At 41.8% G+C, this 25540-nt stretch overlaps 3 protein-coding genes, 1 long non-coding RNA gene and 1 pseudogene across 4 annotated transcripts in view; 2 read left to right on the top strand and 3 right to left on the bottom strand.

The window, feature by feature from the left end:
- The window catches only part of LOC147382830 (uncharacterized), a 118441-nt gene extending 112956 nt beyond the window's left edge, over positions 1-5485 (bottom strand). The window contains exon 1 of the mRNA XM_086427494.1: positions 5399-5485. The gene's annotated coding sequence lies outside the window, so the exon portion shown is untranslated. The remainder of the gene's footprint in view (positions 1-5398) is intronic.
- On the top strand, positions 1249-3849 carry LOC147382831 (uncharacterized). Its single transcript, XM_086427490.1, has 2 exons — positions 1249-1721; positions 1794-3849. The coding sequence occupies exons 1-2, from the start codon at positions 1272-1274 to the stop codon at positions 2274-2276; spliced, it is 933 nt and encodes a 310-aa protein (XP_086283616.1). The 5' UTR covers positions 1249-1271; the 3' UTR covers positions 2277-3849.
- On the top strand, positions 2951-3697 carry LOC147382832 (receptor-like protein 9DC3). The gene has a single exon (XM_086427234.1). It carries the CDS (start codon positions 2951-2953, stop codon positions 3695-3697), a length of 747 nt encoding a protein of 248 aa, XP_086283360.1.
- Positions 5486-5498: 13 nt separating the features above from the next.
- LOC147382829 (uncharacterized) lies at positions 5499-6238 on the bottom strand (annotated as a pseudogene).
- A 156-nt stretch (positions 6239-6394) lies between these two features.
- Positions 6395-25540, bottom strand: part of LOC147382826 (uncharacterized) — a 47802-nt gene continuing 28656 nt past the window's right edge. The window contains exon 3 of the long non-coding RNA XR_015173294.1: positions 6395-6647. This is a non-coding gene — a long non-coding RNA (uncharacterized LOC147382826). The remainder of the gene's footprint in view (positions 6648-25540) is intronic.

Below are 25540 nucleotides of genomic sequence, written 5' to 3'. Positions count from 1 at the left end.
CTTAGGAACGCGACCCTATATATATATATATCTTACTTTTATGTACTTTACCAATCTTGACATGATGGAGACCTAGAGTATTTACAAAGACACAAGCCAACTAGGTTGCAATAGAAGACCCAAACCATTATTTATTTTAAAAATTAGTTTATTCCTCGAAGAAAAAAAAAATATCTTTTTTACATACCTAATACGGGCCTTGTCCCATACTCCAATGGTGACCTAGAAAGAAAATTATGACATTTTATGATTTTATAATAATTTGAGTGTCAAATACACTTTTTTATTGCATTATTATAAAATACTTATTTTTAATTAAGTTACATATATAACTTCATGATTTACTTTTTGGGATAAAACATTAACATTGCTATCTAAACATCTTCAAGTAAGAAAAACTTCATTGGTCAAAAAGAAAATAAGAAATATCCTTATTACTCGTCAAACATGAGTCTTGCCATTATTCCGATAACGACCTTGACCTTGATAGAAGATGATGACTTTTATAGTCTTTAGAGTGTCAAGTACTCTACTTTATTACCTTATGAACATCCTTATTTTTTATCTAAATTTACATAATTATCATTATTTTATTTAATTATTAAATATTTTTTAATTAGATATATCTTACTTTTATTAACTTTAACAATCTTAACATGAAGGAGAACTTAAGTATCTACAAATACCCAAGCCAGTCAGGTTGCCATGGAAGAACCAAGATAGTATGATTTTTTACATAGCTCTCATGATTGTGTTGAATATAGGGGATACCCCTTATGTTTTTAAATTTATGTAATGCCCATAGATTTTAGTTTTCTTGGAAGTACCTAAAAAACAAAAAAATGTCATTAGTGTTCAAAGGAACTAAGATATACTCTTGTTCATTAACTGTCATTATTTACTTTTGGGGTAAGACTTTAACAATGTAAATCTAAATAATCTATTAAAAAAAAATTTTATTAAGAAAAATGCAATATCCTAATTGCCCGTCAAACACGAGTCACGTTCCATTGTTCCATTATTTACGAGTCACTGTACCAATCTTGACAGCCCATAGCAAGGAAAGATTTTTGGGTGGAGAGAGTAGAGACACGTTGCAACGTTGTTCTTGTCAAACGTAAGAGACCGACACGTGTTCTTCTAGTCAAACGTAAGAGACACTTTGTGCTCTCTTTGTCTTCCATGTAATAATAATTATAAATATAATATGGTTTTTGAGAGATAAGAGTCATTCATTCAAATCAGATAGTCATTCATTCTTTCTCTTTCTGATGATCTCTTTTGCTTTTCTTCTTATAATACCACAACAGACTACTTCTGCATCAACAACATCATCATCATCATCTTCATCATCAGCAGCACAAGCTTTGCTCAAATGGAAGAAAAGTTTCTTCAATTCAACTGGAACTGATATGGATTCATGGTCTGATGATGTCCCCAATCCTTGCAATTGGAATGGAATTCAATGCGACAAGAACTTCGAGATCATCATCGAGATCGTCCTCTTTGATCAGAGGCTGAATGGTACCCTTGATGAATTCGACTTCTCCTCCTTCCCCAATCTCACCTACCTAAGCCTCAGTATTAATAGCTTGTTTGGAGAAATCCCAATTCAAATTGGGTCTCTTTCAAAACTCACTTTTCTTTCTCTGGAGAGAAACTATTTCACAGGTATGATCCCTTCTGAGATAGGAAATCTCTTAGATCTCCAAGTTCTGTGGCTTGGTGGCAATTACTTATCTGGTGCGATCCCACATGAGCTTAGTAATTTACAAAAGTTACAAGTGCTCGACCTTGGTGGAAACCATCTAACGAATCCAGATCCAATTCATCAGTTTAAGGGCATGGTATCATTGACATTTCTCGATCTCTCTAGTAACTCACTGGGAGATGAGGTTCCCCCATTCATCTTTCACTGCCCCAACTTAGAGTATCTGGAGTTGTCTTCTAATCTTATAACAGGCCGTATTCCAGTGCAACTCTTTACTAATCTTAAGAACCTCCAATACCTTTCCTTGATAAATAATTCATTGGAGGGACCGATTCCATCAGAAATCAAATATCTTACCCAACTTCAGTCCCTTTACTTGACTGATAATTCATTGGAAGGACCGATTCCATTAGAAATCAAGTATTTTACCAAACTTCAATCCCTTGACTTGGGAATGAACAAGCTCAATGGTAAGATACCCCCTGAAATTGGCCTTCTAACTAACCTCACATCCCTTCATTTATCTAATAACCCGACACTAGTGGGCCCATATCATCTTGGATAGGTAACCTTAGCGTTCTTCAGTTCCTAGATCTCTCGAAAACAAGCTTGAATTCCAGAATTCCCCACGAAATTGGATTTTGCATCAACCTTAAGTATCTTGACTTGTCATTCAACAACCTCTCTGGTCCTTTGCCTCTTTCCATGGTCTCTCTAAAACTCAATTCCCTGTGGCTCAATAATAACCAACTATCTGGTCAAATCTACCCACACTTTCTGTCCAATTGGACCCAACTCCTTTTCTTGCAACTAAATAACAATAACTTCACTGGAATAATTCCTCATGAGATTGGCGATTGCAAAAACTTAACATTCTTGCAACTCAATGATAATGATTTAAATGGTGAAATTCCTGAATCAATTTGCAATTTGATTTCTCTGAATGTCTTTCAAGCCTCCCATAATCAATTGCAAGGATCTTTTCCAAGATGTTTGACTAATTTGAGTTATCTAGAAATTCTAGACCTTGGAAACAATAAATTACATGATACCTTCCCCTTCTGGCTAGAGTCATTGCAATCATTAAAGGTCCTTATATTGAGATCCAACATATTCTATGGTCCCATTGAAAATCCTCTAACCAATTCTGGTTTTCAAGAGTTGCATGTCCTAGATATCTCTTCCAATGGATTTACGGGACCTTTGCCTGCAAAATACTTTCAGAGTTGGAAAGCGATGATGACACCACAACAAAATGAACTTTTGGTGGGGGAAAAGTCCCCAATGTACATAGGAGATGTAGAGCAACAATATCAATATTATAATCTCTCAATTATCCTCTCGTACAAAGGACAAGAAAGGGCACTAGAGAAGATCTTGACCACCCTTGTCTCTGTAGATCTCTCTAACAACAGATTCCAAGGTGAAATTCCAAAAGTGATAGGAGATTTCAAATCACTTATTCTACTAAATTTGTCTCGCAATGACCTCATAGATCCCATCCCATCCTCATTGGGGAACTTGAGACAATTTGAGTCATTGGATCTCTCGCAGAATAAGCTTTTAGGGGAGATTCCTCAGCAACTACTTCTTCTTACATTCCTTGCAATGCTGAACCTTACACAGAACCATCTTGAAGGAAGCATACCACGAGGTAAACAATTTGATACGTTTTCAGATGCTTCTTATCAGGGTAATCCTCGATTATGTGGAATTCCATCGCCAAGGCTATGTCAAGACGACAATGCGATTTCACCACCAACGACATTCCAACAACGCAAGGATTCAACATCTACAAGTAACCTTGATTGGAAAATATTTATGTTGATAGGATATGGATGTGGAGTGATTATTGGCATTGCAATTGGATATACCATATTTTGGAATGAAAATGGATGGCTCACGAGGATATTTGACGGGGAAAGATGCAAGCAAGTCAAAAGGTCGAAGAGGATCAATAGACTCCAAGTAAATCGAAGAGAATAAAGGTGGTAAAAAAAAACTTTAGTTAAATATAAACGATGTTACCAATGTGTTTGATGAAAGTTTGTATAAACTATTGTAATCAGTACCATATATCTATAAATAAAGTCATCTCATTTTTTAAATATTATCTTTCTCAAGAAAACGAAGAGAAAAATCTATCATAAAAAAGCAAGTCTATGTCTTCTAATCCTTCCAAAATGTCTAGTAGAATTTGATTTCATTGCATTAGATTCTAAAAGCATGTCACTTATGATTTTGAATAGAAGACCGTGGTACCAAATTTAACTCATTCAAGTCCTAGAGAAAAAAATTATAAAAAACAATGGCATGACTTTTACAACATTTATCAAGACAAATTAATTAAAGTATTTGAGTTTATTCCTTTCTTGAGGATGTATACTTCCTCGGGCATGGTTTTGTGCATTGTGTTCATTTTGCAACTATAATATATTCATTTTGTGTATCTTAAGAAGATCTATCTAGTGGCGAGGTTGAAAGAAAAAAAAATGAAAAATATAAATTATAGAGGTGTTTCATATCCCCCTCACAAGATAACTTCAAACCACCCTCATTTGTCTCTCTTTCCTCAATTTTACAATACCTTTTAACCCTATAAATAGAAAAAACCCTAAAATCTATAATTAGAAAAAAAAAAAAAAAACCCTAATCCAAGTTAAATTACAATTTTTACATTTACCCATATATTTAGTAATTTTTTAAGAGGGAAGAATCCTCCAAAATTGGGATTATTCCCTAATTTGATAAAATTTCTCCCAAATATTGCCATGTGGCCACCTCTACATTTCAAGTGTTAAGATCAACGATTGAACACAACAATTGAATTGTCAATCTTGACGATTAAATTATTTATCTCAATGATTTGGATTTTTTATTTTTCGACCTTGACCTAGATAAAAGTTTTTGCCCCTAGTAGGTTAGCAAATTAAATCGACAAATTAACAATTGAATGTTATAACAATTTTATACTTTACCTTCAAATTTTTATTTTCTTTCAACATTCAAATCTCATGAATACAAAGCAATGAATTCCTTGGGGCCCCTCTCTAGGGTACCGGTTGACCCTCAACTCAGCCAGTTGCACATAGGACTTTCCGAGAGGGCGGTGCGTGTGACCGTGGAATTAGTCTCACCCGAATGGTGGGGATACCCACAATATGGAAAATAAATAAATAATTCGCAAGAACAAATTAGGGATACCCACAATATGGAAAATAAATAAATAATTCTCAAGAACAAAATATAATTTGTAGGGAGCTTGAAGATGAGGGGTTGAAGATCTGTTTAGCTAAATGACAGATCAAGAATTGAACTTTCCTCGGAAACTGCTTTTTCACTTGAATTTTCCAGCAATCAAACACACCCTTAGTTTAATTTCTATCATATGTTACTGCTGTAAAATGGCATTTAAATTTTATAAACTTCTTTGACTTTTCCTGGTGTGGCCATCTATAATCTGATGCAGTTCACAACTTCACAATCTTATCGAGGTCTTAAATCATGAACATCGCGTTAACGAATGATACTTAGATGACTATGATAATTAAGAACTACCCTTCAATTAAACTCAAAAGCTAATGGTGACATACGATTTTTTTTTGAGATCCTAAAGAGTCTCCATTTAAAACACAAATCATATAATTTACTCTATGGAAATTTAAGGCATGGAGTTAAAAAGATCACCCAAATTCTAATTCCTCCATCATCCTCCAACCCAATTTCTCTCTGCTACTAAAAGTGTCTGAATCAATAGCTCTGCAGCAATCTTAGAATTTCAGTACGATTAAATGCAACAAGTCAAACGTTAATGGGATTGAGGCAATTCTGCACAGTATTAAAACATTAACACGGAAACACCAGTTAACAAGCAGATGAGAATACAATATCCGCAAATTGGTTTGTTAACTGGAAAATTACCAGAGGGGCACAGCGTGCATCATGGAAGATCTTCATCAGGCCTGGACCGTGTAAACCTCCGACGCTTCCTTGGTATTGAAGTAATATCATCACCGGTCTCACTTGCCAGATTCCAATCCTCTTCGTCATCTTGCAAGCCCAACAGATTCTCACCCCAAAGGTTCCGACGATCAGAAAATGGTCCAGAAGAGAGCCAATACCTTCTCCAATGTCTCGACATACCCCTCCGCTCAATGGATCGCTGCCTTCCCTATTACCATCACCAGTTTCGATAGCATAGTCCCCAAGCACAATGGCACCTGGCATGGCTGAACGTATGGCACTGACAATGTCACCGTAATCTTGCTCGTGCTCAAGGCATTGCCAAGTGCATTGCCGCAATGGGTCTATAACAGCAGGTCGAGTTGTTGGGTAATCTTTTCTAGCATGCCTTCGTAGCTCAACGTAGTTACCGAAGAATGAGCACGACTCCAAGGAACAGCTCCGATGTTTTAGATCAAGATATTGTCTGGCCTCTTCTACGATTTTCCAACCTTTCACGGCTCCTCTACATAATGGACATGATAAGTTTCCTCCACCAATGGCACTTTGCCCAAAATGTTCAGATCACCTGTTTCAACAATGCCATTGTCCCGCATTTCTAAATACCTATCTAGTTCTTCACCATTATTTTCTAAATTGTTATATTCATTAACTTCGGTCGAGTTGTTTCTCATTCCACTTGCCCCTAAAACAGATTCATTAGTATAATCATGAAGTGACTCTTGATCAAGCCACAAAGAGCTGTTCCCAAAGTATTTTTTAAACCTATCCAAGCAATTTGAATGTCTGTAACTTGAGTCACATATGTAAGGCCTGCAACCCTTATCATATGAACTGCACAGGAGGAGAACAGCATTATATGGATGCTCCATTTCAGATTGGACATGAAGCCTCAACCCATTCCTTGTGCAGATCATGGAGATGTGTGCCAATGGACGTGCTCCCTTTCATATCTGTCATCATCTTGGATGAACTGTTTTAGTTATTGCAAAACATTAAATTTATCAGAACACCAGTTGTTTCTTTTGGAAAAAAGCATAAATTGATTAGAGCAACTAAATTTAATGCAATCACAGCAAAAAGGGTAGCTTATACTACAGAAAGCTTAATCCTTCCCTTGAAAAAATCTACAATATGGAAAAAGGAGTCTACAATAAGATAGAACCTCCTACTTTCCATGGAGTTTCATCACGTATCAAGGAGTGTTGAAACGGCTACAACCTTGGTTTTGACATATCGCAGCCTAGGTTCTCTCGGATGCATGGTTTTATGTTCAACATTCCCAATCTTGTCACTCTGCTTAGCTGTACTCATTCTATTCACATAGTGACTAAACGAAAATTTCCTAAAGTCTGATCAAACTCAATGGCCAAACATGCCCTAAGCATACCTACAGTTCAGCCAATAAATTCAATTTCTATGATAGTAGAAAAATATGGAAATGGAACTAGTCTTTAGGGTGAGGATTCAGACGTTGCACTCCCTACCATAAATGTTACATGCACCGATGCACATCTAGTGTGACCCTGAGACGTCATGTAGATTGCCATATGGTAAAATCCAATTATGCCATGTGGCATTGTGCAAGGTTCCCAAGTGACCTAGGTAGGCGTCTATCCTAAAATGCTACATGCACATCTAATAAGCACTCTGGGACACCATGCAGATAAAATCTAACTATACCATGTGACATGGTGGACGGTGCCTTGGTAGGCGGTTGCACACCCTTGGTCTCTTGTGACACTAGTACCTATGTGTCATTGCCAAGAAGGCCGGCATATTGCAATATGGGCTTGCACGTGCCTTGCTTCCTGGGTTGTTGGCACCCCTGCGGTATTAATTATCCATGACACCATGGCTAGTGTGTCCTTGTCGCCCAATTGCTATTGACATTGGGAAGCTTTGTCTTGGCACATGACGTGTGTTATGTTTGTGCAATTACTAGGAAAATGAAGGAACAGCCCAATTACCAGGAAAAAAATACTACTAAAGCTAGTTCTATAATCTATAGGTTGATCTTTAGGTCTATATTATATCCTCCAAGTTATTGAACCTAGTCTTGTGTGTCCAAGAAGTTGGAAGGTATCATTTAAAGAAATACGAAAAAGAAATTAGAATCGGCGTATCCAAAAATATGCTACCATCGCATATCCAAAAATATGCTATCCGACAAATATGCGATGGCATACTGACCGTTGGACACATAATTTTTATTTTTATTTTTATTTTATTTTTCCTTTAAACTCTCTTTTACCCCCTCATACTTATTTTACAACATCTCTACTACCTTTTAATAATCTAATCTCTTTCTTACTCTCCTCACAGAGCTTCCAACTCTTAAATCTCTCTATTCTCTACTCTCAATTCTCAAACTTCAAGTCTCAACTCAAGTCACTCACTCTCACCTCTTAAGACTTGAAGACAAAGGAAGCAATCAACTACTAAAGTAAAGATTCAAGAATCAAGTGAAGTCATCAAAATTTGAAGATCAAGAATAAAGATTCATCCAACTCAAGTTCAACCTTCAATTTCAAGAATCAAGATTGATCAAGTATTAACTATCAACCTTCAACTCAAGACTTGAGAATCAAGATCCATTCAACCTTCAAGTTCAAGTGTTCAACCTCAACCTTCAAGAATCAACTTTCAAGAACGATCAAATCAAATCAATATTCATCATCAAACATCAACATCAACATCATCATTCATCAATTCAAGAATCTTAAAAACTTTCATTAATCACCATCTTTTTTCTCTTTTACTAGTACAACTTAGGTTGAGATTGAGGTTGAGGTATATATATATTTTAATAGTTGTTATGTGTTCTCTATTTTTTTAGTTGTTTTTTTATTTTTTTTACTTGTTTGAAACTTAAAAATTAGTATGTCGTCCTTGTGGACACGGGATTTTCGATATTCTTCAAACATCCCTCCACTTTGGGGTGTTTTGGAGTCGTCACCATTCAAATTAGTAAAAGGGTGTGAATGGTCACCCGATGTCACATTTTTTGAAAAATCATACATTTGTATGTTTGATGACTCTCGTCGGATAATGCACGTGGTCCAACCTTGATTCAAGGTAAGGGGGTCCATTTATGGAGTAGGGAAGGTATTAGGCACCCCACTCCACCCACCATAGGTGGTAACCTCGGATTCGATTTTTTGAAATAAAAAGAAAATAAAGTGAAAGGAAATCGATGATGTGTGCCCTCAAGTGTGAGGGGCTTTCGATGTAGGTTTCAATCATTAAGGGCACCCTTATGAAGAAGGGGCCCTTTGGTGATTTAACCCATGGGGTGTGTGCAAGTGTGTAGGAAAGGGGAAAGTAGAAGAAGGGATGTGGAGGGGGTGTTCCTTTTGTTGAACCCACCTTGTCCCAATCTTGATCTTCAAGTATGTCTTCCCTTGAGTTGACTTGGACTTGCTTGAGGTTGTAGAAGATTGAGTTGAGTTGAGAGTGAGATGTTGAGAGTAGAGTAGAGTAGAGGGTTGTGGTGAGTTGTATTTTTTTTTTATAGAGATTTTTTGTCAAATTTTCATTAGTTGTTGTAAGAGGAGAATTGAGGGGTTTTTATAGAGGTTGGGAGGTATTTTAGGGGTATAATGGGGTGAAGGATGAGAATAGTGGATAATGGCATGGGTTTGAGAGAAGAAGGGTATGAAATTTGAGGGAGAAATAAGGGTAGTTTTGTATTGAGTGAAATGGATTGTGTTTTAACCCAAATGGTTTGGATCTTACCCAAATCCATTTGGGTAGAGTGTTTGGTGGGGTGAGATGAGTGATGGTTGATGGGAGGAATGGTGGTGTAAGGGAGTTGTTTGGAGAAGGAGTGTTGAGATGGTTGAAGAGGTATGGTGTTTGATTTGAAGAGATGAGTGGTGATTGGTTTGATTTTGAGAGGATTGAAGGGATGATGACATGTGGCAAAGGGAGAGATGAAGAGATTGGTTGATTGGTGATGGTGGTTGGTTGATTAGAGAGAAGAGTATGAGAGTGATGGTGGGAGGTATGGGTTGAGGTGATTTTGTGGGAGTATTTTAAGGGAAAGTGATGGTTGAGGTGTGGAGGATATGGGTTGTGATGTGGGTGGTTGATAGTATTAGAGAATGTAGGGTATGGGTTGAGTGGTTGGTTGTTGATGATGAGAGGATGGGGAATAGGTTAGGTTAGGGTAGGATTATGGGTTGAGTTGATTAGATGAGGGAGGTGGAATAGGTTAGGTTAGGGTAGGGTTATGGGTTGAGCTGATTAGATGAGGGAGGTGGAAGGAGATGATGACATGTGTCATCTCTTGGTGATTGGTTTGATGTGATAATGATGGATTGGATTGGATTTGGATAGTGGATTGGGCTTTGGGCTTTAGTAGTAGATTGGGTAGGGTTTTGGGCTTAGATAGGGGATTGAATAGTGATGAGGGTGGACTTGGGTTTAAAAGGAATGGTTGGGCTTGGGTAGCATAGTATTGGGTTGGTTTTATGTGGGTTGGACTTGGGTAATGAGTTAGGCTTAGGTTGGATTGGGTTTAGGAATATAGAATGAGGTGGTTTGGGTTTGGATATAATAAGGATAGGTTTGGGGCTTATATCGGATTGGTTTTAAGGATGGGGTGTTTGGGTCCTTAGACATTTATTAATTGAAACGTATTGGATTTTTTGTAGGTTTGGGCCTTGGGGCCCATCCCAATTTTTCGGTTTTCGGGATATTTTGCGTCGAGGGCCCGCTCAAATTCGGGTGTCTACAGCTGCCCCTCTTTGCAGAAGTTGCGTGCAAAGAACTGCAAAGAATAGACGAAACCCTGATTTGTGCGGGTCCGAGGATTTTGCTTAGATAAGTTTTTGAATACACCGATTTGATTTGATGGATAAGAGATGGCTACCCAAGCACGGGGTCTGACAGGGTGCCGATTGATTTCCTTGACCTCGTGGCGCGGAGCTCGTGTGAGGTCTTGGATTTGTGATGATTTGAGAAAATCTTTGACTTAGGTATTTTCAAACGAGTCTTTAAACAATTGATTTTGGCTTTTGCAAGAATACCATTTTGAATTTTTTTTTTTTTTTTTGATTTTTTTGATTTTTTTGATTTTTTTTTTATTGGCGGTTCGTTCTTGAAGCACGGACTGTTTAAATCTCATTCGGTCCGTGCTTCAAGTACAGACTCTATTTTTAATATTTTCGGTCCGTGCATGAAGCACGGACTGCGCAAAATTAATTCAGTCCGTGCTTCATGCACGAACCAGAACATTTTTAAAAATCGAACGTCGCGCCTAGACGTTTCACTTGGCTGTTCATCTCCGTTTTCTTCTCTGGTTCTTCGTCTTCTCCTTTCTCCTTTCTCTCTTGCGTGCTTGGGTAGTCGAAGAGGCATGTTGGGCGTGTGGAGACTTGGATTTGGAGTATTTTTGGTATTTCTTTGGGTTACTCCTTCGGTAGAGGTTAGTTTATCTCCTTTTCTTTGGATTAACTTCTTTTTACTTTGCAAACCTCTATCGCATGACCACTTGCTTCGAACAATCCATGACAGACACACAAACCTTGTTGTATGTATGCTTGTTAGACTAGGATTCTTGTTTATGCCTTTGCCATGTTTGTCTTCTTCGAAATGAAAACCTGGTTGTATGCTTATCTCCGATATTTCTTTCACCTTGTTTGCTCACATGCGATCATGAAATCGTGTTATGTGTGCATTGTGATTTTGTTTCGTTTTTCATGCTCTTTTTGATGCCTTCATTGCTTGTGAAATGTTCAAGGCATGATTATTGCGATTTATCATTTTGTTTCGCATGCTTTTACTCTTTTAGAACCCGTTGGATTTGCCTTGGACTTTGGAGTAGGTTCCTTAGATGTAGGTGAGATTTATTGGTGGTGGACTTTGGAAAATGATTGGGACAATGGTTAAGCAATCGGATGGAGTGATTTGAGTGTTGTTAGGCATAGATTATGGTCGGTTTTCGAGATTCAGGTTGGTGAGGCATGGTTAAAGATGGTTGGAACCTTGATTTGTGGGGGGCACTCGTGGTAATTATGGTGTAGCTTCGATCAGTGAGGGTGCCTTGCGAGGGTCCAAGTTTTGGATCATAGGGTTGGTTTGGTTTAGGTTGGTTTTGTAGGTTCGAATAGAGTCGTAGCTTTGGTTTTGGCTTAGGTCAATGGGTTCGATCGCCGTTATTTATCTTTGGTTTGAGTGGGCATTTTATTGGGTAGTGGATTTTTCATGTAGATGGCGCGTACTCGTGGGAGTAGGGCAGCTTTGATTGGTGAGTCCGGAGATAGGCCAGCTACGAGGACTCGATATGAGCAGTAGACAGCGAGGGTACCACCTGTGGAGGAGGCGACACAGTCTTCATCTAGCAGCTCTTCTTCAGAGAGCGAGGCAGAGGTCGGCGTCTCTAGACCTCGGGCTACTGTCCGACGAGTGCCTAGCAGGAGTAGGACTGCAGAGGCGGCTGGTAGAGGTAATGGTGGTGGTCGAGGTGATGGTAGTGGCGGTAGTGGTGAGGGTGGTAGTGGAGGTAGTGGTGGTGGTGGCCGTGGACGAGGGGTCGAGGGAGCTCGCGCTTCGATTCCCCCGGAGGCCAGGGAGGGCGTGGCGGATACTCATCTTCTCACTGGATTGAGTAGGCATGTCTCGATGTACGTACGGATGGACGTGCCGACTCCTTACCCATCCAGCAGCTACAGGGGCAGTTGGAGGACTTTTATGTTGGAGTTCACCCAGTTTACTGAGGATCTGAGGGGCCAGTTTATTTGGGCCGGTTTTGGAACTTTTTTGAGGATTCCCTACTTTAGATCAGACCGACCCATTTTTGTTGGATGATGGAGAGGTGGTTCCCAGCCACGCATACGTTTCATATGCCAGAGACTGAGATTGGCATTCGGCCGTCCGATTTTGTCACTATTACTGGGATCTCTATGGAGGGATAGGCTATTTTTCCTCATATGCTACCGTTAGACGAGGTTGCCGAGTTGATTGGGGCTCCCTATATTCCAGCTGGCGAGGTCGGCAAACTGCATAGGCTGGGTATGCGGTTTTTGTGGTCGACCTTGGGTCAGCGGGGTCGGACCGTGAGGAGAGGAGATGCCGATTTTGCTGCAGTCTTCCGCCTCAGTTTTCTGCTTTTGTTGGGGAGTTGTTTCTTCTTGGAGGACGACTCTACTGTGATGACATGGTTCCTCCCTTTTCTTCGAGACATCCGCCGAGTAGCTACCTATGACTGGGGGAGTCTGATTTATGGCACCATCCTCGGTGGCTTAGATCGCATCGTGGAGGGTATCACTTCCCCACGAGGTGGCGGTATCTCTGCCAGGTTCTTCTGGCTTTTTATTGAGGTACTTTGCTTCTCAACCTTTGAACTTTTGGCTTCTTACTTCTTATGATCTATCAGTCTGATCTTGTTGCTTCCTTTTCTTCCAGCTTTTTGTACATGTACACTTTCCCTACTACCTTCCCGAGATGCGCCATCCAGATGAGGGCTACCCTCTCGGTGCTTTCTGGGCGACACGAGATGGGCGCACTATCAAGAGCAATGCCCGTAGTGCTCGGGCTCACTTTGACAGGTGTAGACTTCATGAGGTGAGTAACTTCTTTTGGCTTGTAGCCCTAGAACTTCTGTCCAATATGTTAGAATCTCATTGTTTGCCTTCTCTTTGTTGTGCAGATATTTTCAGTCACTTTTCCGGACCTTCCTCAGTCGGTCCAAGAGCGCCGAGAGGTGTGGGCAGCCTTCGATCGAGACATGCGACGAGAGCCCTATTTATTGTTTCATCGGCCGTCTCTTCTATGTGTACTACTTCGGAGAGCGGCTATTCTTTCAGCATGATCGATCTCTCAGTATCCCAGCAGCTCCGGTGATGCCTTCTTCTATGGATCTATCGGCTGAGGAGTACTTGGCCCAGGTCGGTGGAGTACCAGCGCGAGGGCTTCTGGTGGAGGGTGATTATATCAGTTGGTTCAGGACCGCCTCCATTGGTTGCCTGATGCCTGCTATGCCCATGCGTGCTGGGGTTACTGAGATTGGTGGAGTCTTCATCCGGGAGCATGATGACACCGTGAGTCCTAACTTTTCTCTTCTTCTTATCTTCTGATTCTCCATGTTTGTTCAAGTCTAATTTGCTACTTTTTTCTCAGATTGACGATCTGTGTCGCCTCCGGGAGGGGTACGGTGTGATCGAGGCCCAGGCGGCTCGTTGTGCTGAGATGGAGGCTCGGTGGAGAGCGGCTCAGGCAAAGGTGGCAGCTCAGGCCGAGCGTATTCATGAGCTAGAGATGAGGCTGGCCATGAGGGAGTCTCGTGCGCAGGCTGAGATGGTACGTTCTTCTTTTCCCTTACCTCTTTCAATTCCGTATTTCTATCACTGTAGGCTGATTGCTTTGTTTTCATGTGATGTTTCAGGACTATCATCGACGCCATGATGGGGCCAGCACATCTGCTCATCCACCTCCTCCTACTCAGGTACATTTAAGTTCGATTATTTTCTTTCATTGGCCTGCTTGCATATTTGCCTGTCATTTGAGTGCATCTGTTTATCTTTTCAGGCTTCGGACGGCGCCGAACCTTCTACCCGACCCCCAGCTTTTACTGTGGATTCTTCTGATATGGGCTTAGGGATGCATGATCTGCCTGCCTCTTCAGGTACCGGCTCTGTCTTCTCCGGTCTGAGGGACGTAGATCTTTCTGATGTTGACTCTACTGCTCGAGATGCTCCTGGATCAGATGATGATAAATCTTAGGATATGTTCATGAACATTTGAAACACATGTATATATATTTTTCGTATTTTGTGCTCATTGTATAACTTTTTTTATTATATATATACTAGTGTTTATTTCATCTTGTATCTTTTTGTGAAATTATGATTGAAATCATGATTGGGCAACTGGGGTGATAACGTCAAATAATTAGGGTTTGTGGGCCCCTTTTACGCATCCGTTCATGTATCAATTGAACATCTTGAATGTATTGGTCCGTGCATGAAACACGGACTGCGCTAATTTTAAACGGTCCGTGCTTCATGTACGGACTGTTCGAATTTTGAACGGTCCGTATTTGAAGCACGGACTCAAGTGAATTTGCTTAGTCCGTACTCCATGTACGGACCAGAACCTTTTATTTTGCCTTTTAACTCACAGGCCCTCATTTGATCATTCTCTTTCACGATTTTGGTTATTTCACACACACTAGGGCATCAATGGAGCCCACTCATGTTTTGGAGGGTTCCACCAACTTTGACATTACGGTTAGAAGCTCATCTCCCGCTCTTGAAGGTAACTTCAACCTTCCCAATCTCAAAAGGTACGCCGTTATAGACCCATTTTCACATCAATGGCTTAGTTCTATGACTCATGAAGAGAGAGTTAGGTGGGATTCCAACAAGCTTGGGTTCACTCTCTCTTTGTCGAAGGTCACTATCATGTGGGACTTGATAGAGGCTCTTATGGGATTTTGGGTCTCGGAGCTTAATTTGTTTCGTTTTGGAGACAAAGAAATGACTCCTACGATTGAAGAATTTGAGCGCATACTTGGCCTTTGCCGATCGCCTCGGGTGGTTGTACCACCCTTGCGTGAAAGTTATAGAAAAGAAGCGTCGGGATTCTTTGGGGTCACCAAGCAACAATTAGGACGGGTGGATGGAAACTCGAATCTCCTCAAGGTTTCTAAAGAATTTTTGCTTCGATGGCTTGGGGACATGGATTCTCCATCTCGATTTGATATTTTGACATTGGTAGTAGTGAACCAACTCTTGTTTCCTCGGAACGATGAGTATGTGAATCTAGCTTTGATAAGCGTCCTCGACCAAGTTCGACAAGGTTTTAGGTTGGCTCCTATGCTTCTAGGGGAAACCTATTTGTCTCTCACGGCTTGTTCGAGCGGGAGAGAGCGAGTATATCATGGGTGTGCTCCATTGTTGCAGGTAATGTCCTTTTTCAAATTTGGAAACATCATGATTAGAGTCGAAGCCTTTAAATTTTGAAGCGTTGTGATTAGAGTTGACTTCCCTTTTTGTGCAGCTTTGGTTCTTCGATCATTTGGTTTTGACTACACCTATTAGTCGTCCTTTCAACGTCCATATTGATTTAGTGGCTTTGATGAACAAACGGGAACCTCTTGTCCATTCTGGTGGCAAGTTGGGTTGGTTTGAAGGTTTGCAAGGTATGCCAGATGAAGAGATACGTTGGTTAGGCACCTTTCAGCCTTCGGCTTCACCTGTTCTCTCATTTTCAAAGAATTGTTTTGCTGTATTGATTGGATTGACTGGGGCAACTCACTACATCCCTCTTCGTGTGCTGCGGCAATTTGGTGAGGAACATGGTATAGTGACTCACGGAGATTTTGGAGAATTGGTCGGGTCTTTTTCTCCTTCTCCCCCCTCATGGCAATTGCGTAATCGGTTAGAGAAAGCTTGGAAGAGCGTGGTGACTCTTGATCATCCTGTATTTCCAAGTTATTCTTTTCACAACTACCAACTCTGGATGCAACAACAGATTGCTGAGAGAACTTGTGCCACGTCTTCAGTTCAAAGGAAGTCTTCTGATTCTCATTCCCCTGACCACCGTGATTGACTAGCAGAGATGAAGGTGTCTCATAAGCGGATTGAGAAGATTTGGCTACGTTCTGAAAATGATCTGAAGAACCAGATAGCTCGACTCGAGTCTTTGAAGAATGAAGAGTCTTCTCTCCTGAGGGCAAAGATTGAGGATCTCCGAGAAAGGCTTGCCCAGGGTCCTTGTTTTGATGCCTTTGCATCTTACCTGGTGAGCCGTGATGCTTCGGATGCTGAGGTGGTAATAATAGGGCAAGCTACCCGCATTCGTGCCTTAGAAGAGAGGCTTGATTCCTTCTTCATTTCACGTCGAGATGTGTGATTGGCACTATTTTTTTTTTATTTTCTTTTCGTTTACAAATGTAATGTGAAACTTTTTGACATGAAAGGAAAATAGGTTTTTTACTTACTTGGCCTCAGGTGTATCTATTGCTTTGAAAACATGATGTTTGAATAAGTCCTAGACTTTTCATCATTGGCCCAAAATAGTAGTTTTGAAAACATTTGAATTTTTGGTGATTTGTCTTTGTCGAATTGATATTGTAGATCCAAAATATGAAGACTTTTCGAAAAACCTTTGTTATCTCGATGATATTTGTGTTTTTGCCAACTACTGAGGATATAGATGTCAACAGTTCTCAGGCTCCTTTTAGAGTCATCCCCAGTGCCCCAGTACTGGGTGAATATCGATTGAGCATGGGACTTGAGAAATTTTTGCCGTTCACAGTTTATACTCATGCGGGCTAGGAGTTCTTTTTTTTTTGTATATATTTTTTTTGTCCCCTTATTGCCCCTGGTGCCAGTTACGATTTTCACCAGACCCGGTTTCCACATTTTTGCGTATCAATGCCTTTTTGGGTTTTCATCGTGCCGGTGGCTTTGATCTTGCCATAGTCTGATTTTTTTACTCATAGCGCCCTTTCGGATTTTCACTATACCCTTTCAGACTATGCTTGTATTTTTTGGATTTTTTCATTACAAATCTTGTTTGGAGCCCCTGTGTCTTTGTGGTTTGGTGACTCAGGTAGAGCTGCGAGATCGGCGACTCTACTCTTGTAGTGGCGCTCTTTCTTGAGTAACAGATCTAGATTCCCCTCTCGAGTTTGCTGACGACTATTCGTGGTTCGGCAACTCAAGTTGAGCCGCGAGATCGGCTACTCTACACTTCGAGTACTCTTTTTTTTCGAATTTCCGACCTGGACTCCCCTCTCGTGTCTTCCAACGACTAATAAGACTTGAGGTCTGGATCAAGCTGCCAGATCATTGGTGCTGTCACCGTCATTATGATGCCTTAGAACATTTCCTGATCCGAAAGGACTTTTAATGGGACGAAGTGTTGGCTAAGGCTGAGTGTAGTGGAAAGGTACAAAAAGGTTAAGGTAGGTTCGTCTATAGTGGGTTAGACTTGGGGTTCGTCTATTTTTGTTTCGAAAAGGTGATCTATGTCTCCTCCCATCGTCTCTCGAACTTGTTTAGGCTGGAGATTTGGGTCGAGCTCAGATCAAGTGTCCGAGTTTTTTGAATTTTTTGAATTTTTTTTGTATTTTAGCTGTTCACAGTTTATCCTCATGCGGGCCAGGAGTACTTTGATGCTTTGACTTTTTGATTATCTTTTCTTTTGCCCTTTTTTTTTCTTTTTGTTTTTTTTGTTTTTTTTGTTTTTTTTTCTCTTTTGTAACATTGACTTGCCCCAGTCTTGGGTTAAAAAATGAATGTGATGGCTCAAAGGGGTTGACTAGGGTTAGATAGTTGTCTTCAGGCTAGCAAAGATGGCCTTTCGTCATCTCAAGGTCAGATCTCAAGCGTAGTACTTTTTAACGGTGTCAGCATTGATCGGCTGAGGGAAGACTTGACCGTCCATTTCTGTAAGGATCAAAGCTGCTCCCGTCATCACCTTCTGCACAATGAATGGTCCCTTGTAATTTGGTCTGAATTTTCCCCTAGCATCTTCTTGTATTGGTAGGATCTTTTTTAAGACAAGGTCTCCTTGTGAGAAATTCCGAGGTTTGACTTTCTTGTTGTAGGCTCGAGCTATTCGTTTCTGATAGATCTGTCCGTGGCAAATGGCTGCAAGGCGCTTTTCTTCAATCAGATTTAGTTGATCAAATCGGGCTTGAACCCATTCTGTTTCATCCAACTCTGCTTCTTTTAAGATTCTGAGGGAGGGAATCTCAACCTCGACGGGTAAGACTGCCTCCATTCCATACACCAATGAGTACGGAGTTGCCCCAGTTGAAGTTCGAAATGAAGTCCGATAAGCGTGAAGGGCGAAAGACAACATGTCGTGCCAATCCTTGTAAGTTATTGCCATTTTCTCGATGATTCTTTTGATGTTTTTGTTGGCAGCTTCAACTGCTCCGTTCATTTTGGGTCTATACGATACAGAGTTGTGATGAGTGATTTGGAGGTCTTCGCACATCTTGATCATGTCCTTGTTTTTGAAGTTCTTGGCGTTGTCGGTTACCAACCCACTAGGAAGTCCATATCCGCAGATAATATTGTTCTTGACAAACTTCAGAACACTGCTATTTGTGACATTGGCATAAGAAGCTGCTTCTACCCATTTTGTAAAGTAATCGATAGCAACTAGGATGAAACGGTGCCCATTTGAAGCTTTTGGCGAAATCTGTCCGATAACATCCATGCCCCAGAGTGAGAAAGGCCAAGGAGTAGTCATATTGTGCAATTCTAATGGTGGCGCGTTGATCTTATTGGCATAGATCTGGCAGAGATGGCATTTACGGATGTGTTGATAACAGTCACTTTCCATTGTTGTCCAGTAATATCCCATTCTCATGATCTTTTTAGCAAGCATGTGACCATTCATGTGGGGTCCGCAGACTCCACCATGCACGGTTTCGATCAGTCGTTTTGCTTCTATTTCTGCCACACATCGGAGTAAGACTTCATGATGTGATTTCTTGTACAGAATGCCATTGCTTAGGAAGAATTGGCCTGCTAGCTTCTGAATAGTCCTTCGATCATTAGACGTTGCGTCTGATGGGAGAGTTCGATCTTCGAGATAGGCTTTGATGTCTGAATACCAAGGCTTTTCTTCAGATTCTTCAACTTCGACGGGTAGGCAGTAAGCTGGCTCGTTTTGAAGTCCAATCTCAATAGGATCAATGACTAAGTCCTCCGAGATACTGATCATAGAAGCGAGCGTTGCTAGTGCATCAGCAAATTGATTCTTGGCTCTCGGCATATAAGTGAATGAGATTCTATCGAAACGCGAGCTTAGTTCCTCTAGATACTCATGGTAAGGGATCAATCTTTGTTCTCGAGTATTCCATTCTCCCGTCGTCTGATAAACTACTAAGCTTGAATCTCCGAAAACATCGATCTCATCTACTTCGAGATCCAGTGCTGCCTTCAACCCTGCTATGCACGCTTCGTATTCAGCCTCGTTATTAGAACATTGGAACTTCAGTCTTATTGCAATTGGCACGTGAGACCCATCTGGTTTGATCAAGATTGCCCCTATTCTGTTTCCTTTCTGATTTGCTGCTCCGTCAAAGTACATTTTTCAGCCTGGTTCTTCGTCATCGTCTTCAATCTCTGTGAGTAATATGGCTTCATCGGGAAAGTTTGTCTTCAATGGCTCATAATCAGACAGTGGATGCTCGGCTAAATGGTCGGTAATGGCCTGCCCCTTGATGGCCTTTTGAGTGACATAGGTGATGTCAAACTCAGATAGTAGTAATTGCCATTTTGCAGTACGACCTGTCAGTGCTGGTTTCTCGAAAAGGTACTTGAGAGGGTCCATTCGAGCGATGAGCATAGTCGAATAGCTGAGGAGATAGTGGCGTAGTCGTTGAGATGCCCATACCAGTGCGCAGGAAGTCTTTTCGAGTGTCGAATACTTTGCTTCGTAGTCGGTAAATTTCTTGCTGAGATAGTAAATGGCTTGCTCTTTTCTGCCTGACTCATCGTGTTGCCCCAGTACACATCCCATAGACGTTTCTTGTACCGAGATATACATCAGTAAGGGTCGCCCTGGCGTAGGAGGAACCAAGACTGGTGGATTGAGCAAATATTTCTTTATCTTGTCGAAGGCTTCTTGACAATCTTCATTCCATACTTTCGGCATATCTTTTCTGAGTAGCTTAAATACTGGTTCGCAAATAGGCGTGAGTTGCGCGATGAATCTGCTGATGTATTATATCCTACCCAGAAATGCTCGGACATCCTTTTCTGATACCGGTGCTTTCATTTCGAGGATGTACTTGGTCTTTGCTGGATCTATCTCGATGCCTCTTCTACTGACAATAAAGCCCAGTAGTTTGCCTGATGTTGCCCCGAAGACACATTTTGCCGGGTTGAGCCTTAAGCTGTATTTCCTTAGCCTGTCGAATAGTTTCTTGAGATTTATCAGATGATCTTCTTCTATGCCCGATTTAACGATCATATCATCTACGTAGACTTCCATTTCCTTATGGATCATGTCATGGAATAAGGTCGTCATTGCGCATTGATAGGTTGCCCCTACATTTTTAAGCCCAAACGGCATGACTTTGTAATGAAAAGTACCCCAGGGTATAATGAATGCTGTCTTTTCTTGGTCTTCTTCTGCCATTTTTATCTGATTGTACCCGGAGAAACCATCCATGAATGAGAACATACCATGCCCCGTTGTACTATCGACTAGAGTGTCGATGTGTGGTAATGGAAAATCATCCTTAGGACTGGCTCTGTTCAGATCCCGATAGTCGACGCACATTCGTACTTTTCCGTCCTTCTTCGGTACCGGAACGACATTGGCTAGCCATTCGGGGTACGTGGAGACTACGAGAAATCCTGCTTGAAACTGTTTCATCACTTCATCTTTGACTTTGAGTGTCCATTCTGGCTTGAGTCTTCTCAATTTTTGCTTGATTGGCTTGCTCCCAGGTGCGATCGGCAACTTATGAACAACAAGATCCGTGTCCAAACCGGGCATATCTTTGTAGGACCAGGCGAAGATATCTTGATAGTTACGCAATAGTTCAATCATTTCTTCTTTCTGCTGAGGGGTTAACAAGGCTCCGATTTTTACAACACGTGGGTCATCTTCAATGCCGAGGTTAACTGAGTCTGTATCCTCAATGTTCGGCTGAACACCCTTTTCATGTCGTTCTAACAGGTCCTTGATTTCTTTAGGAGGGTATTCCACTTCGTCCTCAGACTCTTCTTCAATTCCTATGAGGTCGAAGTCGAGTTCAAGATCGAAGTCATACTCGTCCTTTTCATATTCTGTTCTGTCCAAAGGTCCATTCGATTGAGACAAGTCCCTTAAATTCTGAGAAAACTCTATATCTATTTTTTTGAGATTTTGAAAGCTTTTTGATTTTTTTGTTTTTTGCAGACATTTTGATTTTTTTGGTTTTTGAAGATTTTTTGATTTTTTTGATTTTTGAGTACTATTTTTCGGATATCTGAAATAAAAAGAGCAGTCACGCATTAGTAAAGATAGGGAGCCCTCAAAACAGTCTTTACCTGAGGACGAGGGCTCGTTATGATCCTCGAGCAAACCGTTATTGCCTAACAGCTTTTTTTTTTTAGGCCTTGACAGCCTCAAGTGTTAATGGGAATTCTTCCCAGTTGTACAGTGTCTCCCCTTCTCTGAGGGGGCGGATGAGATGTGAAAGTGATGTGTTGGGTGATATGGTTGGTGGTTCGGAGATAACCATGATCTCCAAATGATTGCTGTTGTTGTCAGGTTGGGGCACAGTCCCTCCCAAACTCGGTGGGATGACGACTGATGCCCAGTCAATGCCCTTTGGAAAGGGTGATTTGTTCCCTTGGTCAGTAGTGATTTCCATTTTGATGGATTTTGACGCGATCTCCGATGGACTTTCCTCGGAATCCCCATTGAACAAAACGTCAATGCCTTCTACGAAGGATGGTTGGGACTCGACGATAGGGTCTTTGTGCTGTGGTGCAATATTTACCTTTTTTGGCCTTTTTGCCAATGGTGGTTCTGATAAGCCCTCAGGTCTGATATGGGATTTCGGGAAGTTAACGCTGATGTGAGGGATTCGTCCCAGATTCCAGATATTCGGCTCACGGTTTTGTTTTCTCGCTAGTCGAAGCTCTCTTTTCTTGTCGTTCATTTCTGCGATATCCCTTTTCGTAGGTCTAAAGCCTAGACCAAAATAAGGAGTATGCTTCACTGCTTCGACTGGTGTAGCTCTTCCTCTTCCTCCCAGTCCCAACCCTCGCTTGGGTCGGTAGCCTCCCCTCTTCATGATCCGACCAATCATAAGGTTCGCTCTCGATAGCTTTGCCTTTACCTTCTCCTTCCCCTTCTCGATGTGATTAACAGCCGCGAATTGGTACGAATGGTAGAGTGCCTTGTCCTTCGTCATTTCTATATCAATGAACGGCACGTCTGGGGCTCTCCCAGCTGGAATGAGGTTCTCTGCCAATACTGATATCATCCTCTGCCCCATGATAAATTTGACTCTTTGGTGCAACGAGGAAGGCACAGCTCCGGCAGTATGGATCCATGGTCTACCCAGTAGTAAGTTGAAGGTCGTCGGTATTTCCATGACTTCAAACGTTACTTCGAATGTACATGGGCCTATCGTGACAGGTAGATCCACTTCTCCTAGAGAATCCCTTCTCGAGCTATCAAAACCTCGAACGACCTTGTTATTAGGCTTGACGTGCGACCAATCAGCGTTCAGCTTTCGAAAGGTCTCAAGTGGACAAACATTAAGCGCTGAGCCATTGTCAATCAGCACCCTGGCAACCATCATGCCATTGCATATGACCATAATGTTTAGTGGCTCGACGTGCCCCGTTCCTTCAGGCACAAATTCACTTTCAGTGAAAATAATAGGATTGGGGGTCATGATTTGGCCAACTGTTTGCTCTAACTGCACTGGTGTCGTGGTCGAAGGTACATGTGATCCCCCTAGGACTTTTAACAATGCCTTTTGGTGTTCTTATGATTTTTGCATTAGTGCTAGGATGCTGAATTGGTCTGGCTGCTTGTTCAATCTGTCTATTATGTTATGCTCTCTCTTGAGGATGAGCTTAATAAAGTCTGTGGCTTCTTTGTCTGTCACTTTTGCTTCAGCTTCTTTATCTGCCGCTTTCACCTCCTCTTTCTTCTGGTCATTCTCGTCCATCTTGCCCTTTCCTTTTTCCTTTCTCTTTTCCTCATCGGTTATCCCTTGCGTCGTTTCTTCAGTCTTTTCCTTGATGCTTACCCCTTTTGTCGGTATCTTTTTGCATCTCCATGCCTTTGTCATATTACCGATATCGACCACCAATGCCTTCTTCATGGTTTCAACCCCGGCGGTTGTGGTGATGGTTGTCTCGTAACTCCAGGGAACTGCCTGGATAGAGTTATAGGGGAATGGTTTGGGTGAGTGTATGGTCATGGGGGGTGGATCGGGTTTCATATTGAGAATGAGAGGAGGTGGTGGTGATTTGGATGTAGTGGTAGCAGGAGAGGTTGATGAAGTGTATGGGATGATGAGTGGTGGACGTGAAAATGCAGTGTATGGTATGTGAAGGGGAGGTCGGGTTGATCCTTGAGAAGTTGGCGGTGTGTACGGTATGACAAGAGGGGGTTGGGTCGAACTTTGATGATGGGGTGATCCGTAAGGGATGACTAAAGGTGGTCGAGTGGTAGTATCTTGATGAGAGGGATGGATGGTGAGGTTGGCCATTCTGAGAGGTAGCTGTGAATTTTGTGATGGATTTGTTGCATAGTGGTTAACTGTGTTGATCGCTGATATCTTTGCTTTTTGGGTTAAGTGGACCCTGATTTTCGCTCCGACGGGTGCTATTAGATCTGAAGGATTGAAGTCAAATTCTTCGCAGATGACATTTATCCTGTGCCCACTCCCCTCCCCGTTATGAGTAGGTAGGGGGTTTTGATTGATGTTCTGTTGTTGTGGTGGGTTGGGAGGTCCATCCAGGATAAGGGCCTTCTTGTCAATTAAGTTCTGTACCTGATGTTTAAGTTGCCAGCATTGGTCTATGGAGTGCCCCGGTGCACCCATATGAAATTCACATAATAAATTGGGGTTATACCCTGGCCCCTTGACAGCTTCAGGATTTGGTGGCCGTTTTGCGAGATACTCACCCTTGAGCAAGATGGGTAGTAACTCAGATAATGTCATGGGTAGCTTGGTAAACACTCTATTTACTCTGTTGGGTCGTGCCTGCTGGTTCTGCCCATATAGTGGTGCTAGCTGTGCTGGCATGGCTTGTGGAGGGACTGTTCGGAAGGGATTCTACGGTGCTGGAGCCCAAGCGGCTCGAGGTACTGGTGCCCAAGGTGCTTGGGGTGCCTGTGGCCTTTGAGCTGGTACCTGAATGATGAGAGGTTGGCTGGGTTGTACATTATTAACTTGGGTTTCCTCTTTCTTCTTGACAAAAGGCATTGATTTCTTTTGTGCCGAGGTCCCCACTGTTGCACTCAAGGCTGTAAAGTCAAATATTAGACCAGTTCGGATCCCGTCCTCGACCCGGTCTGCTACTTGAACTAAGTTTGAGAAGGTGCCTGTAGTGTGTCCAACCAAATGAGTGTAAAAGGCATGCCCCAGTGTCGAGATAAACGTGGTGTTCATCTCCTGTTCAGTCATCGCAGGCCGCACTTGTAAGGCGGACTCTCGCCATCTTTGGGCATACTCTTTCACTGTTTCTTTGTGTTTTCTCGTCATTTTAGCCATATCGTTTCGATCCAGACCCACATCTGTATTGAACCGATAATTGTGCCAGAACATTTTAGCCAAGTCCTGCCAACTTTTGATAAGTGTATGGTCCAATCCTGAGAACCATTTGAGAGCTGGTCCTGTTAAGCTTCTTTGGAAAAGTTGCACCAATAGTCTGTCATCCTCGCCATATTGGCACATTGACCCACAATACAATTTGAGGTGTGACAGAGGACACCCAACACCATTGTATTTCTCGAATTCTGGGCATTTAAACTTGGCCGGCAGCTGTGCATTGGGGTAGAAGCATAGGTCCCTGAATCTTGTTCCTCCCAGAGTATTTGTGCCTTTCATTCGTCGCATTTCCTCTTGGAGAGATTCAATCTGTCGGGCCATTTTGTCGTCGGTAGCACTCTTAGCTTCGGGAGCCTTAAAGTCGCACTCATCATCTGGGATTACCACCGGAGGTGGTTGGTTCTGTGGTATATAGAGCGGAGGACCCTGATACATTGGCACAGTAGGAGGTGGGGTGGTTTGTTGTTCTGGTCGCATTTGCTCAGGGGGTTCAGGGTTTGACCCGGATGCTTGATGCTGAGTTGCCTGTGCTTGCAGAAAATTGGTGCCACTCAAGACAGCCGCTAAGATTTGTTCATGCCTTTTCGTTGTTTCTAACAACT

The sequence above is a fragment of the Akebia trifoliata genome, chromosome 16 (assembly GCF_017979445.1).
Source record: "Akebia trifoliata isolate Shusen 1 chromosome 16, ASM1797944v1, whole genome shotgun sequence".
Taxonomy (NCBI): domain Eukaryota; kingdom Viridiplantae; phylum Streptophyta; class Magnoliopsida; order Ranunculales; family Lardizabalaceae; genus Akebia; species Akebia trifoliata.
Note: the sequence above shows the minus strand (reverse complement) of the source record. Positions and strands in the feature narration are given on the sequence as shown.

What these genes read in the sequence shown, in the direction of transcription:
- LOC147382831 (XM_086427490.1), top strand. Translation starts at nt 1,272, where the DNA reads ATGATCTCTTTTGCTTTTCTTCTTATAATACCACAACAGACTACTTCT. An exon ending in TAGATCTCCAAGTTCTGTGG is followed by an intron (nt 1,722 to 1,793) that starts CTTGGTGGCAAT and finishes CAAGTGCTCGAC; the next exon opens with CTTGGTGGAAACCATCTAAC.
- LOC147382832 (XM_086427234.1), top strand. Translation starts at nt 2,951, where the DNA reads ATGACACCACAACAAAATGAACTTTTGGTGGGGGAAAAGTCCCCAATG.